Consider the following 18,795-nt stretch of genomic DNA (forward strand, 5'->3'; position numbering starts at 1 on the left):
TAAACACAGATACTGTACTCTGTACTAATTCTATTCTATTTTTCCGTTTACGTATATTTTTTCTCCTATGTCTGAATAACGTGTACTTGTGTTATTCTGATGTGTGTACATTTTTCTTTTGAGCTGCTGTAGCACAGGAATTTCCCCAGTGTGGGAATAATAAAGTATATCTTATCTTATCTTGACAGACATTTCAATTCCAGAGCTCGCCTCTCTACGTGCACACGTTCCGCCAAAACAAGTCCAGCAACTCCGGGAGGGGAGGTGTGGTCATTTTAATATTGCATTTAAAACTGGTCAGTGACCCTAATCCTGTCCGGAGCCTATATTTATTAAGTGTCTCTCAGTGTAGATCCATTTTTGCGACACGACTGAAGCGTGGTGTCGCGACGTCATACATCCATGGTTGATGCTCCACGCCCCTTGACCGGCAGCTGATTTGACGATCGCGTCACGTGGGTCCGACTACTCCTGAATTTCAAAAACGACAATCATGGCGGCTCGTTGAGAATGCGATCTCGTATTTTACGAAAATAGTTCACCCGAAACGTGTTTCTGAAAACATTTTAAGCGAGAAACAGGCTGTGCAGTTGCTGAATCTGTCTCTTCATTTCAGATCGACAAAGGTCAGTTTAAAAGATTTTCTTCTACTTCTACTGGATAGTCGCGTCGCGTTCAACGGATTCATGTGCATAGGGATGGGCAAACAGGCAGCTTTTTTGACGCGCAGCATTTTTTCAAATGCAGCGGATGCTTTGTGGGCGCGTTAAAGTCGCTTGACGTCACCCATAGGAATAAAGTGGAGCGCGGCGGGACAGAAGCATTGCACGGTCGGAATCCTAGGAAACACTCCTGGCGCTTCACTGACTTCTGAACAACGAATGAAAACTGCGACATCGCTTTTTTACTAAATTGGTCCAGTGTTAAAGAGTGAACGCTGTGACCGTGCATCGTCAAATTCCGTAATTCCCATAATGCTGTCAGACACTTAGAATATTAATCTGAGCCTGTCAGTTGCAAAACGAGCACTTTTGTGAAGGTAAATACAAGCTGCACAATTGCCCTATTAACTTACTATTACAGTAAGCTTGTTTCGCCGTTACCAACTGCAGCGGTCTTGCTAAATACTGGACCAATGTCAAAGATTGTTGTTCCCATCCGTCACTTAGACACAAAAACATAGGAAAATAGGTTTCAGGTTGAAAAGTATCACCAATGTGACACAGTATTTCTACCTTTTCTCTCAATCTATCAGTGTTAGGTCCCCGTTTTTGTTACTCTTTACCAAGTGGAAATCTGTTATGAAACCTTAATGAACCGCTGCCTATTGTGCCTGGGATTCTGTGAGAAGTTTCATTGATTATTTAAGCCTGACAGACACATGGAGAAAACCGCAACTGGGATGTCTGAAATTGCCACACGTCATACACATCAATATTTATAATTATTACTGTTTTAATGCATATAAGAAAAGGCCGGTGTGTTTGGTGCAGCGAGCGCTGGAGCCTCTGGCTGTGTTTACTGCTGACGAGATCTACATGGCAGAAGAAGTATAATGGGTTCCTGAGTGATTTGGAAAAGGCTGCCAGAGAGACAGACCGTTCTTTGTGTGCGGTTGTTTGTCTATCAATTAGAGTGTCAATTAAATAAGCGTGTTTTGGCTCCATCTTTGCCGCTGGCAAACAACAGAGCTGTCTAGAGACACACCTACAGGAGGTTCCCTTTCAATACATTCCTGCTCAATAAACAGCATCACACAGAGACACTGGGCTCAGACCTCTAACAGCCCAAAAACATTCTGACATTTTGCTCTATCAAATACAAATGTGTGCTGTGCAGACACACTGTGCAGACACAATCCCGTCATAGGCGTTATTTACAGGAGGGGATGGGGGGTGCTATTAATCCCCCCCCGCATAATCAAAACTGGCCAGTGCAACCCACCCCAAAAACCTATTATGATTGCCTTTACATAAGACATCTGCACGTGTTTGTCAACCCCCCGTAGCGGAGTAGAAGTAAAAAGTGTTCGTGCAGTTTTTTCGACGATGTTCACGTCGCGTAATTACGTCACTTCATAACGTTCCCATGGCAACATGGGAAAATGGCTGCTCTTGTGTGAAGTAAATGCAAAATTTTTTAACTTTCTGCTTAAGATATATGGGACTTTTTTGCAACGAAAAAGCGGGGATTATGAAATCATGCAAGCCCCGCATATTCTGCGCGGAAATCTGCAATTGATGCGGCAAAAGTGCGGCGTATTTATGCGGACTTTGGCTGATTATGCATTGAATTATGCGATCGCATAATCGCGTTTTTCTGGAGGGACTGATTGAGACATGCACACACGCAAAAACACGTAGAAACTAGAGGCACATGACAAATTAAAGTAAATACAAATAGCCATGACAGATCATACCTTTATATCATCATCATCATCATCAATATATCAGCCACTGACAAACGATGCCAATAGGGAACGTCAGATCAGAATAATGTGTTGTGTTCTGTCAAAGTCGCAGGAGGCTGCGGTTTCCCGTTTTCAACCAAAATGTTTGCAACACTCCATGTAGACTTAGGTTTATTTAACAGTTTAGACACTGGAGACAATGCTGTCCTACCTATGTTGGTGTGTGTGTGTGTGTGTGTGTGGCACACGTTTAAAGTCAATGTGAAACAACATATTTCATCATTTAGTTTGGATGACTTCTTGCGTTGGGAGAACACACATGGGAAGAAATCACAGCCTTTCTGAAAAGCTGCTGTTGCAGGGAGGTATTGAGACTTACCATAATAGTCCCCTTTCTAGCAGTGATGCTGTCTGGTATTAGACTACATGTCTGGAGACAGCTAGTTGAATTTGTTGCAGTACATGGAAGTGAAGGCTGTCACTGACTAAGCTACACCCACAGGTTTTCATTCCTCCAGTCTGTGCACTTTGAATGTCTGCAGCAGAACTGGCAACGCAAGTGAAGCAACACCTGCTTGATTTATGAAGGTAACATCAGTGCTTCCAAAGCTGCTGCTGTCTTCCACTTCAGACCTACTGCCACAGCAGAGGCCACATGTAGCCCATTGTTCACTTCCCAAGCCGTTCTCCCTCCCAACTCGTAAAATACTGACACTTGGTCAGTGTCTCTCAGCGTCAGATACCAACGCAAAAATCCCCCTTTAGTGTCTGAACGCACCGGGCAGAGCAGAAGCGTGACCATGGCGCTGTAAGATGACGTAGCATTAAGAGCTACAACTATATTCGAGTAATATGAAAGACCTAAAAGGGTGGTTGGGGTGGTGGATGGGTCAAACAACACAGGACTTTCACCCAGGAGACCTGGGTTACTTTTTGTAACCCCACCCACCATCTCTTCCTAAACCTAACTGTTCCGTTCTTGTTCCACATGTCAGCAAAACGTACACTACCAGTAAAAAGTTAGGGGTCACTTAGAAATTTCCATTCCACTCCATTATAGACAAAATACCAGCTGAGATCAGCTGCATTGTTTTTTTTAACCAGGGCAGCAGTTTTCAGATTACATTATGTGCTTACATAATTGCAAAAGGGTTCTCCAATGTTTTCTCAGTTAGCCTTTTAAAATGATATCAGATTAGTAAACAGAATGTGCCTTTGCAACGTTGGATGAAAGGTTGCTGATAATGGGCAACGTAGATATTGCATTAAAGATCAGCCACTTCTTTCTACAACAGTCGAGAACCCTTTTGAAAACTGCTACCCTGATTAAAAAAAACAATGCAAATGATCTCAGCTGGTATACTGTCTGTAATGGAGTGGAATGGAAATTTCTAAGTGACCCCAAACTTTTGACCGGTAGTGTACGTCCTAACCCAGAGCATCAAAAAGTGACGCGGCCAAGGACGTCTAAATATGACGTTAAAGGAGACTTTTTGCGTCAATAAGAAACGCCTTAGGCACCTGGCCAGGCGTCACTTTTTGACGCGATGGGAGTGAGATTGGTTGCACTTCCACCACCGGACCAGTGAGGTTTCTTTCCCCTGATGTTTATTCCTAACACCTGCACCTGTATCCAACAAATCTGAATCTAAAACCCCAAGAATATAAATGTATTGATTTTGCTATACCACAGGCAAAAAGGACTATAGCTCTCATCTGGAAGAAAATGGAGGCACCTACAGTTGGTGCTTGGATTAAGAATATGGCGCAATGACTGACATATATATTGAGAGGCAAATTTGTGGTGTATGAAAAACTTCTGGAGGCCATTTGACCGGTTTGTAAAAGAAGAAGACATAGAGGACCTGCTACTGTGACAGTGTCGTACAGTTTGCGTTTTGATTTTTGATTGTTATAGTATGGCACAGGTTGACTGAGTATATAATGATCAAACACAACAGGGCAAAAGCAACTTGTGCCATTAATGTAGTAATTCTTGGGTTGAATATGGATTTCACTATTGGTGGTCATCACCAGGCTCTGTACCAGAAAGCAGCTATCTCTGGAAAGTTGCTAAAAACTCTCTGGTTCTCACTCGGACACTGCAGCACTAGTTATCAAATCAAATGAATCATGTACCATGACTCAGCTCAACGCTGACTCAATTGACCTGTCCTAAATGGTTTCGATCAAACTCAAACAGGCATGTGGGGTATGATTGTAGGAGAGTGCTTCATGTGCTCTAGGTACACATAAGGACCAGGTCTAACCTTCGGGCAATATAAGTCCCAGTTCCAGTAACCATGGAGCTACAGGAACTCAACTTAACTGGACTAAACTGGAACACAAAAGTTTCTTCTGTGCATTCTTGTTTGAGAAGATTGAATTGAGATTAGACCAATAACCCCTTCATAAACGATGAGAGCATTTGAGGTACAAACATTTTACAATTTACACAAGGAAGCAGAACGCGGAGCCATCATGTTACACTTTGAATTCACTGTGGCGCAACTCTGATGGATGCAACAAATGCATGAAAAGGAGACGGAAAACACCAGAGCAATGTCGACGAAATGAACTGTCAGACTCTGGGTTCATTTTGGATGATTTCAAAAACTACGGCATTTGGTGGGGTTGAATATCCAACTGGAATCACTCCTTTCCATGCACACTTGCTAGTTTGCTTGTGCTCACGCACTCCTTTTTTCTTTACCTGACCAGTTGGGAAGCAGATTAATCAAATGTATTATATCAGACAGTAAAACGGGAAGGGAAGGGAGAAAACTCAAAATAAATAATAAATAAATAAATTTAATGTTTGTAGTGCAAGCAGGAGCAGACACACGCACGCACACGCACGCACGCACGCACACACACACACACACACACACACACACACACACACTGCAGGAGCGGGCGGTGTTGTTACTGTACTAGTGGTTCCTGGGTCCGGGGAAAGTTGCCTTTGTGCCTTTAAGGTAATGTGACTCAGAGCAACACTATTCCGCTTTAATTGAATCTAGTTGACCTACATGGTTAAAGCTGAACACAAACAAGCATGTGGGAATGAGTCAATGTTGTATGTTCACATGAGGACCAACTCTGACGCAAGGGCAACACAGGGTCACGTGACCATGAAAACCCCTTCAGTTGAGAGAGTCAGGAAGGTGAGGGCAGGCTGAGAGAAGGCATGAGTAGGAGTAAAACAACCAGGACACATGTGGACACATGTGTGAAACATAGAAACAGAGGGCATCGCGTCATACTCTGAAAGCCACGCTCACTGGAGGGGAAAACAACTCTCCGCTCTCCATTGATTTGTATTGCGTGAAGGTTCCTCCTAGTCAATTTTGTCTGCTAGCAAACAACAGAAAAATGTCTAAAAGCTGCTGTGTGGTGATATTTACTACCAACAGGGTAAATAACCCAAGACTGAAGTTTTTAAAAGCTGCCGACCCGAAAAAACTGAACTTTTATGAAGACAAAAGTGGAAACATACGTGAGGAATCAGCAGAGAGAATGGAGAGACCGGGGAATCTTGACACTAAGCTAACGTTATGTCCGACGTTACGTGTGCAGCAAGCATTTTGTTACCAAGTCAAATATCCAAATGTCAGTTTTAGGCTTACTATATGTCTGTAAGTTAAGCTAACACACGTAACGTCGGACATAACGTTAGCCTAGTGTCAGGATCCCCCAGTCTTCCCGTTCTCTCTGCTGATTCCTCACGTCTGTTTCCACCTTTTTCTTCATAAAAGCTCCATTTTCCGGGTTGGCAGCTTATAAAAACTTAAAGGAGAAATCCGGCTCAAAATGAACCTAGCGGTTAATAACACGTGTGTACCGAGTCGACCGTTCTCTGGGATATGTTTTCATGCTAATCGAATGTGACCAGTTTTAGTGCAAAGCGCTAATTAGCTTATAAAGCTAGTCGTCGGGGCAAGCTAATTAGCGGTTTGCGCTAAAACTGGTCACATTCGATTAGCATGAAAACATTTCCCAGAGAACGGTCGACTCGGTACACGTGTCATTAACCCCTAGGTTCATTTTGCGCCGGATTTCTCCTTTAAGTTCTGGGTTCTTTAGATTGATGGTGGTGAATAACACCACACAGCAGCTTTTAGGCATTTTTCTGTTGTTTGCTAGCAGACGAAATTGAAGAGGAAGAAATCTTCACGCAATACGGCTCAAGGAGACCGGAGAGTTTTTTTCCCCTCCAGTGGGGGCGGGATTTAAATGCGCTCTGTCTCTATCAGTGTGACAGCAGTCAGTGCTTACCCTCTAACACAGTGAGCTTGGCGCTGGTGTTGATCTCTCCCACGCTGTTGGTGGCTGTGCACTCATAGATGGCCTCATCGCGGTGGGTCCTCAGAGGCTGGATCCGCAGCACCGAGCCCGAGCCGTCATCAAACTCAATCACCTGGCCAGGCGACAGCAGAGGAGGGTTAAAGTAATCACCTGTGACATTCTGTTGCGCTGAACAATACAACACAATAGTGTTTAACTTGCAAGACTTCCTTCAGATACTTATTATGAAAGTCTATACATGCTGGTCTCCTGGTCATTCCCCTAGTAAGCAAAAAGTCAGTTGGTTATAGATCATTATCCTACCGTGCCCCTCATCTGTGGAATGGCCTCCAACTACATGTTAAAGCTCACTTAGCTGACATTTCTAAATCTAGATTTTAAACCCACCTCTACTCATTATACTACAGCCATCCACAGTGACGGACTGGCCATCTGGAATTTGGGCAAATGCCAGAAGGGCCGCCTCCCTATGGACCCCTATGGGCCACTACTGATAATTTGTTAGTTAGTTAGTTTGTAAGTTATTTTATGCATGCAGCCACAAATACCCTTTAACATACATACCCAAATAACCCTTTAACAGTCAGCCAGCCCCCTATGAGTGTGGTCCACCAAAATGAAAACAGACTGACTATTTTAGACCGTTAGACCCTTATGATGAAATTGGAGCGAGAGATTTTAAATAATTCATCACATTATTAGATGCCATGCTGCTGTAAAAGTAGGTAGGCATACATGTTTTAAAGGAAAAGTTTGGTAAATACATCTTCTATATACTATTCTTTCTGAGAGTGAGATGTTCAGATGGATAGCAGTCTCATGTCTGTGTGTTAAGTACAAAGCTGGAGTCAAGACGTGGTTAGTCTAGCTTAGCATAAAGACTGGAAGAAGGGAGGGGGACTAGCCTGACTCAATCAAAAGTGAAAAATATACCTACCAACACCTTTAAAGTTTCTACACACACTAAAATGAATTCAGCTCAGCTAGCTTCTGTTCTATTGCTTCCGTAACTCAATACGATCTCTCCCTGAGGATTTCTTTAATTGGTCTTTCTGAAAAAGTCAAACATTTTCTTGGGGCTTACTATTCATGTTCTACAGTACATGGGCATCTTCCACAGCACTTGCCATTGGACATAATCTCGAGATCTTAACAAAGTTAACAGTTCATTTCTTAGCGAACAAAATAAGATTTTCCATCTGGGCTCACCAATGGACAAGGATCTTTTTTCATCTAAACGTTTTATCCATTTTATTTCTTATTTTCTTATTTGTTTCTTTCAACAGTAGTCTTTTATGCTGCCTTAATGAGAATGGCACACTGCATTTCACTGAACATTTTGCTTTTTTGTTTGTGAGTGTGAAAGTAAAACCTTTGAATTCCTGTATCCTTGAATCATTCTGTTGAGCTGGTGTTTAAACTGCGATGGTTCAGGAATTATGGGAAATGGTTTGTGTTGAAGGTATTCAATTGTTCTAGATATATTGAGGGAAGCACATGTTATGATCCTTGGCCATAGTTTTTTTGCCATTTGTCATTAATAAATAAAGTGAGATACAACATGTTAACCTCTGAACTTTAGGGGTCTTACTAGATGTATTTTTCACTTTTGACAGAGCCAGGCTTGCTGCTCCCTGTCTTTATGCTAAGCTAGGCTAACCATCAACCAGCTTTACGTTTACTCTTGGAAAGAAAAAAAAGAAAGCATATTTCCCAAGATGTTGAAATGTTCCTTAAAGGTTTTACTTGTTAACTCTTCCATGAGTTGAACCTGAATGACTCCATTTCTATAACGAGCTATTATTTATCATTACACACATTACATCAGCAGTCCATAAAGGGTTCACCATAGTGCGCAGGGTCCTGCAGGCATCAGCCATGCATTATTCTGCATCAGAAATCTAGTGTGAGCTGTGAGACTGAAATTGCAAAATGCACAATTGTTGCTAGAGCTCAGGCGCATAGCCAGTAATGGGCCAGGGTGGCACTGGCCAGCCTCCTTTACTATTTAAGTTGTAATCTTCCTATTTAGTAAGAAATCTTGAACACTGATGACGGCTTATAGCTGAAACGCGTTTGTGTTTTTCCCACATTAAATAAGAAGATAACTTATCCGTGAGTGCCGGAGGTTTTGTTTTCTTTGATCCTTGTCGATAACACAGTCTAAGATTTGGCCCTGTGCGGGCTACTTTCCATTATATCTTCCTTAATTCATATAAGGCTTGGCTGGAAGTTTTACAACTTTTATTTTCTTTTACAGCTGGTAAGGCATTGCTGCTCGTGATCTGGACATAGTCCTGAAGCAACAATGCTGTAATGAATAAAGGAGGGATATGTTCTACGTGCGATTTCTGTCTGATGTATGCTGTCATGCAGTATGTTAACACTTCTCTGCTGGGTTTATGTTTAGTGCCACTGTGCAATAACATGGTTAATTATTAACAGTGCTGTGCACTGAAGAGCCCATGCTGCTGGTTCTGCCAGTGCAAATATATTTTAGCCTGAATAGGTTATAATATATAATAATAATATAATAATAGTATTTGTCAATACTGTTTTTATAGTCTTTTTAGACTGAGCTATGTTGGTTTAGCATGTTGTATAGACAGTGTTTTGCTGTTATTGCCCTCATAATGCAGTATGTTGGGAAGTAAACTTATCGGTGTTTTGTTTAATTTGTCTATGTTCGTCCTATTTGCCACTTCTAGTTTTTATAAATATTTTTTTGTGGGAAAAGATGGCCCACTCACTTTTGTACTGGCCCGCCCAAAATACAAGTTCTGCCTATGTCACTGCTAGAACTGAACACTGACCTGTTCAATATGTTGTGTTGTTACCATTGGACTAAGCTTCATGCATAGGTGCAAGATACACTAGTTGCATCTCCTGTTCTGACATTTTGAGTAGATAATGTCAGATTTTTTCTTTAAAGTCACATCAGTTTATTTCAACTAAAGGCTCGGTTACTGGTGCATGCCTCTGTAGATGGTGCGTGCGCTGCAAGTAGCACGGAGACGTTTATGCTCAATGCATTGTTCGTTGCAGTGTTCTCCAAAACAGCAGGGGGCGTACAAAGAAAACAATCTGTGAATAAGCAAGAAGAAGAGAGCGGAAGTAAAGGAAAGCAGACTACCTGGCAACAGCAGTAAACACATTCATGTTAAACACAGACCTACCGCCAAGCATTACATTTATCTACTCGTAAGTATTAACCTGACTTGTTGTTTATCTCCAAATTGAAATTAATATCTGCCTCTAACATCGTTACACTCTTTCGAAAAGGGCGGTTTTTAAGCTTTAACAAAACGATCTCTCATGTTTTTCCACACTCTCCAGCAAAATGCTTCTTCTTTTCCCAGTGTGGTGTCTCTATCTGACCACATATTTAAGGCTGTTTGACTGTCTCTGGTCTGTACATGAAGAATCATACAGATGTTTGTAGAGGCGAACCTGCTCGGTCAGTCTTCCCAGCCAACCGTGTTGAAGTTGAAAGCGCAGTGTGCGGCGAGTTAAAAAATTTCAGAGGTGCACAACCCCCGCGCCGCAACAACGTGCGGAGCCTTTGCGCTGCAAACGTCTGCCCTGGTGACGTCATTTTATGGCTCGCGCCAGGAGCACCGCGCCGACCATTAACCTAGTGTTGTGATGTTATCTGCAGGCTAACTTGTTGTCAGTCTCTATTGCTCTCATTTGCCTGTATACATGTAGAACGCCATACAGCTACAGCGGTACATAAACCTAGCGATGTTAAAGGAGGACGTACAGAGTCATGAGCATGAGTGGATAACAGGTATGTAAGGGGTTTGAGGAATGTTGGGGGGGGGGGCCCTAAGAATCAGGGGTCAGGGCACTGGGCCTTACACTTCCGTCCCACTGTGGTGTGTGTGACCCAAGAAGCCGACTGGCAGGAATCACATTCTTGCTCTAATGAAGGAGGTGCAGAGCTGCACTCTCTTCCTGCCTTGGGAGGAGGTCAACCCACCCCACACACAGGGAAGCCATCAGTCCGAGGAACACTTAGCCCAAAAGAGAGTCCATTATATTATGCAACCATCAGGGCTTTAAATTGACACCCACCAACCCCCCAAATGCAGATAAAAATGTACTTTGGCAGGTTACATTGTAAACTTAGTAGCCAATTTGGCCGGTGATGAATGAAGCGGACAACACTGCGTTTGTTTGAATGGCAGGCTGCAAAAAACAAGTCAGTGTTTCCAGATTGGTCTGTTTTCTGCCATGAAATTTGGTGTGTGTTTGGCTTTGAAAACATAATCTTTATCTGGTAACAGTGTTTGTAGTACTAATCCTACATTTCCCATGAACACTATGTCCTGGCATTTCATATTACCGTTGGCTAGGTGATTGCGTGCGCAGAATCGATCACGCTGTAACAGAGTAGATGAATGGAACGGCACGAAACAAACCAGAGGAGCTCAAATTAAAATAAAGTTAGGAAAAACTAAATGTGGCTAGTGGGAAATCTGATTGGCTAGTAACTTTAAAAATCTACTAGCCATGTTTACTGGTGATCAAAAAAGTTAATTTAAAGCCCTGGCAGCCATAGTAAAGGAGCTTGGACATGGAAAAAAGCTATTTCATACTAAGAAGGTTTAAACTTTACCATAAGCAACTTAAGTCTGTATGCCCACTGTAGGAAACAGGTGTATAATAAAACCAGGTCCAACCAGTCAAGTTCAAATCAAAACAGAGAACAGGGACTGGTTTTGGATAACCCTAACCCTGATCCATCCCCAGCTTCAAGCCACTTAGCGCACTCCTGCAGAGATCACGTGTCTGATGGAATATTAACAGGGAGATCTGAACAAGAAATGCAGTCATGAGTGTCAAAATAGCACAACAATGTAGTAACTACGGTGGCCCTGAAGTGCAAATCACAACAGCAAATAGGAAAAATCCTGCCAATGCAACTGTGTTTTCTACAAATAAGATTCTTATGAAACTCATTGGCAATAAGATAGCACTTCACTGATGCAAAGTGAGGACATTAAGAATAGAAATGCTAAAGGTAATGTGACATTATGGTGCAGTGGTGGATGGTTGGGTGAACAGTGTTAAATATTTGTACAATTCTTGGGAGAGACACTTGGCAGTGAGAACATGTATCAAAGATGAAACAAAGAGAAGAAAGGTGCAAAGAGATATGAAAAGAAATTGAAAAGGGAAAATGTTAACAAATTGGCGACTCAATGGAAGTGGTGCTGAAGATATCAGGTGGATAGTAACCTCTGTTTTGGTGGTTGGATGTAGGGGAGCCATTGTTCGGAGAGTGTAGGGTAGGGTTGCACGATATTGACAACATGTGATATTGCGATATCGATTATGACTATTGTGATATCAATATTAATTTCGATATTTTTAAACATGTAAAATTATTAAAGTTACAGGAAAATGCATCAAAACAAATAAAACAAGTTTTCTTACAACACAAGGTTTTTTTTCAACTGACAATCATATTGGACAGGTACAACATGAATAAATAAATAATGACCATGTCTACAGAACAGGACATGTTTTACTGGTTGGACAGTATAAAATAAATCAATAAAGAGAACAGGACACAACTTTCCTTTCTCTTCTTTGATTCGCTCCGTTTTGTTGTCTCTATCTATTTCTTCACTTACACTGTCACTCTGTCGAAATATGCACACACGTGGTACAGTACATAGGGTTTGTCACGTAGTGGACCCGTGCGCTGACGTGCACTAACATGTGCAAGTGGCACGGTAACTGGCCAATGAAATATGATCATTATAGCGTTCCAAGCGGGCTCTAAATCGAACACAACTAAGCCACGCAGCCAACGGACGGGACGCAGCGCTCCACAAAACAAACTAAATGTTGCATACTTATTGCAACGATATTGAGTCGATACATCATGCACCCCTAGTCTAGAGAAAGGGTAACATTGCAGACTTTCAAGCTATGAGTGTAAGACCAAATGTTCACCTAGTATTAACATTAGATCTAAATAAGGGATGCTGGTGCAAATGTATGCAGAGCACATTAAAATCAGAATGCAATCAAACCCAACAGACCACATGTGGAGGTGTTCTAGTGACAGCTGCATCGTGCATGATGAGTGCCACAAGACCAACATGTGTGGATGAGCTACAGTAGCACTAGTGCTACCAGGCAATCTTCTTACAGTCTTCTTACAGCCATCCGATCCCAAAATGATGATAATGACGCTTATTTAATACCAGGCCTATGTCATTATCCAGGTCACATGGAGTTTTCCACTTTGTGGAAGTGTGTTCTAAGATAGACCTTAACTCTGTAGACTGGTCTATATATCTCTGAAGAAGGATATCCACTCGACAGTCTGCACATCTAAATCATAAAGTTATGATTAATTAACAGTTGCAATGCTGTAACAATGCTGCAACATTCTTTCAATGTTGAATGTTGAGTGAGACTGATTCATGCATAGACATATGAGGAACATTGCACTGATGTAACTCAATACATGAGTTAGCATTGGTAGTGTCAAAGGCAAAGCAATTGAATTTGGACGGAATTAAGAAATATACTGTGTCTTTATTGAAGGATTTAAGATTCTCTTTCTTTTGTGTTCATCAATCAAAAAGGCCTGGCTTACTGAATAGAGTTGACTAACAGGGTAGTTAAAAGACAGCTGGAGAGCTGGACTGTCTGGACTGTGGGGCGGACGTACCCCTTCCCCATGCAGGATAGCCATCAGTTTGAGTAATGCTGTGCAGACAGGTGTAAGATAATTCCTATTACTCACAACGACATGAACCAAGTGTCTCCGTCTGCGCAGGACTCATGTTGAGTCACTTCACTTGAAGCCATTTGGGTTGGCTGGCAGCTAATGAGTGTTTTCCTGCTGCTTTCAGAGTCCTGCAGGAAGGTTCATACATTCCTATTAATCAAGCAGTTGCTGTGTGGGATAATGCAGCTGCATGCATAAAACGCCTAGATTCTGGTAAGCCTACCACAGTGCACGAAGATTCTGCACATTCAAATGTAAAAGAGACTCGGCAGGAGACTCTGAGAAGGTCGGTACCAACACATATGTTGCAGGTAATACATCATATTCGTTATTTTGTTAGCTATTTTTTTTGTCAACCCACGTCATGCAGTATACAAAAAAACTATTTTAGTTAGCTGGGGACCAGCAATCTTGTTGTTAATCAATTAAAAAGTTAACTTCACACTGTACTTACGGCCGACTACATTACGCAGAGTGAATGTTCCAAAACTACACTTTCGCTATAATCAATGAAACTGACTACAGCGCGTAAGTGGTGCGTATGCTCCACTCTACAAGCGTAAAAATAAGAGGTGTTTGCAGCAATTTTACACAGAAATCGATCATAAAGTGTCTATATTTCTTTTAAATTAAACTACATGGGCGTCTGGGTAGCTCATCTGGTAGAGCCCCTCTCTTTCCCCTTTCATGTCTAAGCTGTCCTGTCATAATACATCTACTGCCAGCTGACAGTAGATTGACGTTTCACAGTGGCATGCCAGCTCCAAAAACTGAAGAAACAACACCAATCCCAAAGCAAAAGCTCATCCTCTGGCCTGTGACTCACATTTCCCCTTAACTGCCGAATCGGAAGCTGCGAATCGGCAGCCAACTTCAGCGCCGTCAATCCTACGTCGTGTGTGCGCAGCACATGTAGCCAGTACATGCTGCGGCACATCCACTCCTAGAAACGGTCCGCATACGTTACGCGTTCAATGTAGTCATTAGGGTTTGATCTTTCCACAATAGAATTCTTGAAAGCAATGCTTTTCAGGAGCAGACTCACATCTTGAATGTCAGAGAACAGACCACCAAGGGGAGTTTTTAAAATGCTCCCCACATGATAGCGGATATCAATTTAGACATGTGTTACTGTAAGGGACCACCTCGGCCTTTCTCAGTACAAAGTACGCCATGTTCAAACTGGAGAGTCCAGACTGTTGAGAACAGCAGGATGCAGTATGCTCAGTTTATAACTTGCTGATGTGATTACACTTCAAGACACCTGCTGTGTGACTAATAATCTCAAATCACACATCTACTTTCTTAGCTTTTTTGGAGCTTTCAACCACATTGACTATCAATAGCTGGGATTTCATACAATGACAAAAGTCATGACGTTTTAGTTCTTGGAACAACTTTTAAAAGGAACTAGAAAGTTCAGTCAGCCCATTGTTATCTGCGTTTCCACCGTGGTCTAAAGACCCGTGAATATTAGGGAAATTAGTCCGCTGCTGTATAATAAAGCAACATGACAGGACGAGGGCTGCTGTAAAAATGTCCCAGAAAATGTCCCCAGAACATAATTTGTACCCTGGTCTCTGCGGTTCCTCAGAAGGTTCCCAGGTCCAGGGGAAAGGAGGATGCTGGCGTCATCCAAAACAATACATTAATGCTACTTATGTATTGTCTGTGTAGCCACAGCCTGATAAACCTGTTCCTTTCTGCCGTAACAGTGTATTCAACGTGTATTCAATCATGACTTCGCGTAAACATACACGCCACTTTCCTAAAGCCAAGTGGCGTGTTATCTGTACGCATATTGAGCTATCCGCGTGTATACCAGCCCAGTCTAATGGCAGTTCGTGAAATGGTTACGTTATTGAATCTATTGATTCGTGAACAGGACACGATTATGTCGTATTTTTTTCGTGTGGTGATTACAAATTTTAATTTAATGTATTTAAATGGGAAGCATGTTTCGTAATCACAGCACGATAACGGTAGGGAGTAGTATGAAAAGCAGAAAATCCGCGTAGGGAAGTTGGTCGGGGTGGTGGATGGGTCAAACAATACCGGACTTTTACCCCGCGTTATTCTCTTCCTAACCACAACCGTCCCGTTGTTGTCGGCGTGTCCTGCGTGTTACGGTACCTTTCCCAGTTCTTCTTTTCCTAACCTCAACCGTCCCGTTGTTGTGGGGCGTCCCCCAGAGCAGTCCAGTGTCATGGCCGTTCGTGAAATGGTAACGTTCAAAAATCGTGACCTGTACACGAAATAAACGAGAAAATCGTGACCTGTACACGAATCAATAAATCTAAATAACGTGACTATTTACGAACTGGCGTGAGACCGGGTTGTGTACACCTACGCTGTATACAGATGCGTGTTATTGCGAGGCTAGGGTTGGTTTTAACGTTACACGCGGGGGAAAAGAAAAAACGGTTGGGATTAGGAAAAGAAGAACTGGGTTGGGTTTAGAAAAAGAAAAACGTGGTAAGGAAACAACACACGCGGGACACGAACCCCGCTCTCCTGGGTGGGATTTTCGTCCTTTCATACTATTCGCTACGGCGTCAATTCACACGCAAACGCAAGGTAATGTAAGTCAATGGAGGCCAAACGGCGTTGATGAATACGCTGAAAAGCGAGTGTGCGTCTTCATAACACGCCAATAACGGCATACCAATTGGCGTGTCATACATACGCCACTTCATGAGATCAGCCTGGTGTATTAAACAAAATAGAAGCATACTGTCACACAGGTTGACATGTCCCTTCATTAAATGTAGTTTATTCTACAGCATTTTACCTTGGTTGTCTTATCGTCCACTTTGGGCCTTTCCACAACACATAACGCCTTAAAACTACAGGTGTCATTCAGTGTGTGTGTGTGTGTGTGTGTGTGTGTGTGTGTGTGTGTGTGTGTGTGTGTGTCTGTGTGTGTCTGTTTGTGCTACTGTGGTTTATCACAGTTCTGCTCTTTAACCTGTCAGCTTAACATGCAGACATGTACTCACTGTGATGCGTAGCCTCAGATATTCTAAGTAGAATATTGCAACTAACTTGATTGCATTCAGTGGTCTTCAAACAGGCACTAAGGAAACATTAACATTGCTACATATTGTTTTTTTAAGCAGCGTTTTGAGCCAAAAGCAATCTCTGTGCACACAAGTGTTTTTATCTCCGGTAGAAGAACTAATCTCCGTTTAAATTAACAAGCCCAAACCTCATATCTCATCAACATTCTGGTACACTGGGCATAAACATGTGTTGCTCTGCCCGCTGCTGGTAGTTGCCATGGTAATGTTAGTAGCTTAGTCTCAGAGAACGAGACGTCGTGACCAATAAGACCCAGTCACGCGTAGAAACATTGGCGTCAAGTGTCGGTGTTGCCAAAGGTCTCCGTTTGGCTCGGAAACGCCATAGCAGGGGGAATGAGAGGGGGAAACGTAGCAAAAGATATTCCTTTTTAAACCAAAACATAGTGGGTCCAAATCGTAACAATGTAAATGTAGCCTAAATACAGTAAAAGCTTCTGTGTATTCTAATAATGAGCAAATACAGTTTGAGCCGAAAGCTCAGCTTTACTGCTTCTAAACACACAGGCACCTGAGAAGATACGTTGACACACTGGAACTGCGAGTACAACATGAAATAAAACAACCTACCCTGCTCTGTCTTTCTTTGTCTGAGGCACACATAAATGCAGAGAGCTAATGAGCAGTGAGGGTGTGAGACATTCAGACAGGGAGCTATGAGGCCCGCTGCCGAGTCATACCTCAAAGCGCTGGGAGCTGACTTTCTTCCCCTTCTTCATCCAGGTGATGCGAGGTTTGGGCTCACCCACTGCCTGGCATACGAACGATGCCACTCCTCCAGAAATCCCTGTCTGATCGTCGGGGGACTTGATGAAGCTGGGCATGCCTGGGGGAGAGAGACAGCGAGAAATAGGAGCAGGGAAGAGAGGACAACCAGCATCAGATGAAGAGGCCTGACAGAGAAACAGCTCCAGGCAAGTGACGGGGTTTTTACATATTTAAATCTTCTGTAAGTCTTACAATAACAATGTGCTCTTTCAAAAGCTGTCTCATGCCTGTAGCCGCAACTATTCAGACGTAAATCCAGTAAAAACAGCCAAGCTCCATCCTGATAATAAGCAGCACGTAAATCTGAAGGTGTCAGCTGGAACAATTATACGTTACATCACCGAGATTAAAGGCGGAAATAAGTGCTGTGCATGGATAATAAATGATAATTACACATCATGTCATGGTCATGCATATATTAAAGGCTGCTATTGTTTTGATAAGCAAGCTAAGCAGATAAGCTTTGTTTGTACCGGACGCTCTGTATCAACCGCACGAGCTCACGAGCATACAGTTGACGCAATACACACTCCTGCCGACTGCAGAGGGTGCTAATGCAAATGTCAAGAGCTCGGAAACGCCGCTCAATATCACATTTCACTGATCAACAGTTGGTGCGGGTACACCTTCAACAGTCCAATTTTAGAGATGGAGACTGCATGCCAATGGAATGATTAAATAAGTTTAAAGGAGACCTATTATGTTTTTCCGTATTTTCTGTGATATCTATAATGTTACAATGCCGGATGTTCATAAAACATGTGGCCAAAGCTTCAAATAATGAGATAAACATTTTTTTTTAAAAATCCCTCTGAGCCAAAACCTCAGATTTCACACTTTTCCTAATTTTCAAGAGTTTTTTCTACTCCATATGAGGTGGGAGGCTGTGGCTCAGGTGGTAGAGCGGTTGCCTACCAATTGGATGGTTGGTGGTTTGATCCCTGACCTTGCAGCCCCATGTCGAAGTGCACCTTGGGCAAGACACTGAACCCCAAACCTCACAGTGTATGAATCTGTGTGAACGGTTCCTGTACTATGTAAAAGCGCTTTGAGTAGTCGTTAGACTAAAAAATGCTAAATAAATAAATACAGTCCATTTACATGTCATACCGAGCCAGGTTTCTATATGTGGTCATCTGCTCCAGGGAGGCACTACTGCAGTGTTTACATTACATACACTGCTGCTACATGCTAACATCAGGCAAACCTGTAATCTTGGCTACTGATGTTGTTAATTGGCTACTGATGTCGCTGGAACATGTCTGGTTGTGTAGAATTTGGGTTAAAAGCCCTTATTGGTGGTTTTACTGGGTATAAGCTCTCGCTGTATACTGTGGCAGTCAGTGTCCACGGACTATACAGAGACAGCGACAGCAGAGCACAGATGAGGAGACTCCAGAGATCAGGAAACGCTGACCAATCAGAGCAGACTGGGCTCCAGCAGAGCGTCTCAGACAGAGGGGGAACACAGGTGC

At 42.6% G+C, this 18,795-nt stretch overlaps 1 protein-coding gene across 13 annotated transcripts in view; it reads right to left on the reverse strand.

The window, feature by feature from the left end:
* Nucleotides 1-18,795, reverse strand: part of ptprfa (protein tyrosine phosphatase receptor type Fa) — a 300,893-nt gene that overhangs the window by 229,165 nt on the left and 52,933 nt on the right. For all 13 annotated transcript variants that reach the window (XM_078259537.1, XM_078259540.1, XM_078259541.1 and 10 more), the window contains exons 3-4: nt 17,233-17,378; nt 6,689-6,830 (exon numbers count right to left, since the gene is read on the reverse strand). In XM_078259537.1, coding sequence (XP_078115663.1) covers nt 6,689-6,830; nt 17,233-17,378 — 288 coding nt within the window. The remainder of the gene's footprint in view (nt 1-6,688; nt 6,831-17,232; nt 17,379-18,795) is intronic.

Source organism: Sander vitreus, chromosome 9 (genome assembly GCF_031162955.1).
Source record: "Sander vitreus isolate 19-12246 chromosome 9, sanVit1, whole genome shotgun sequence".
In the NCBI taxonomy this organism is placed as follows: Eukaryota; Metazoa; Chordata; class Actinopteri; order Perciformes; family Percidae; genus Sander; species Sander vitreus.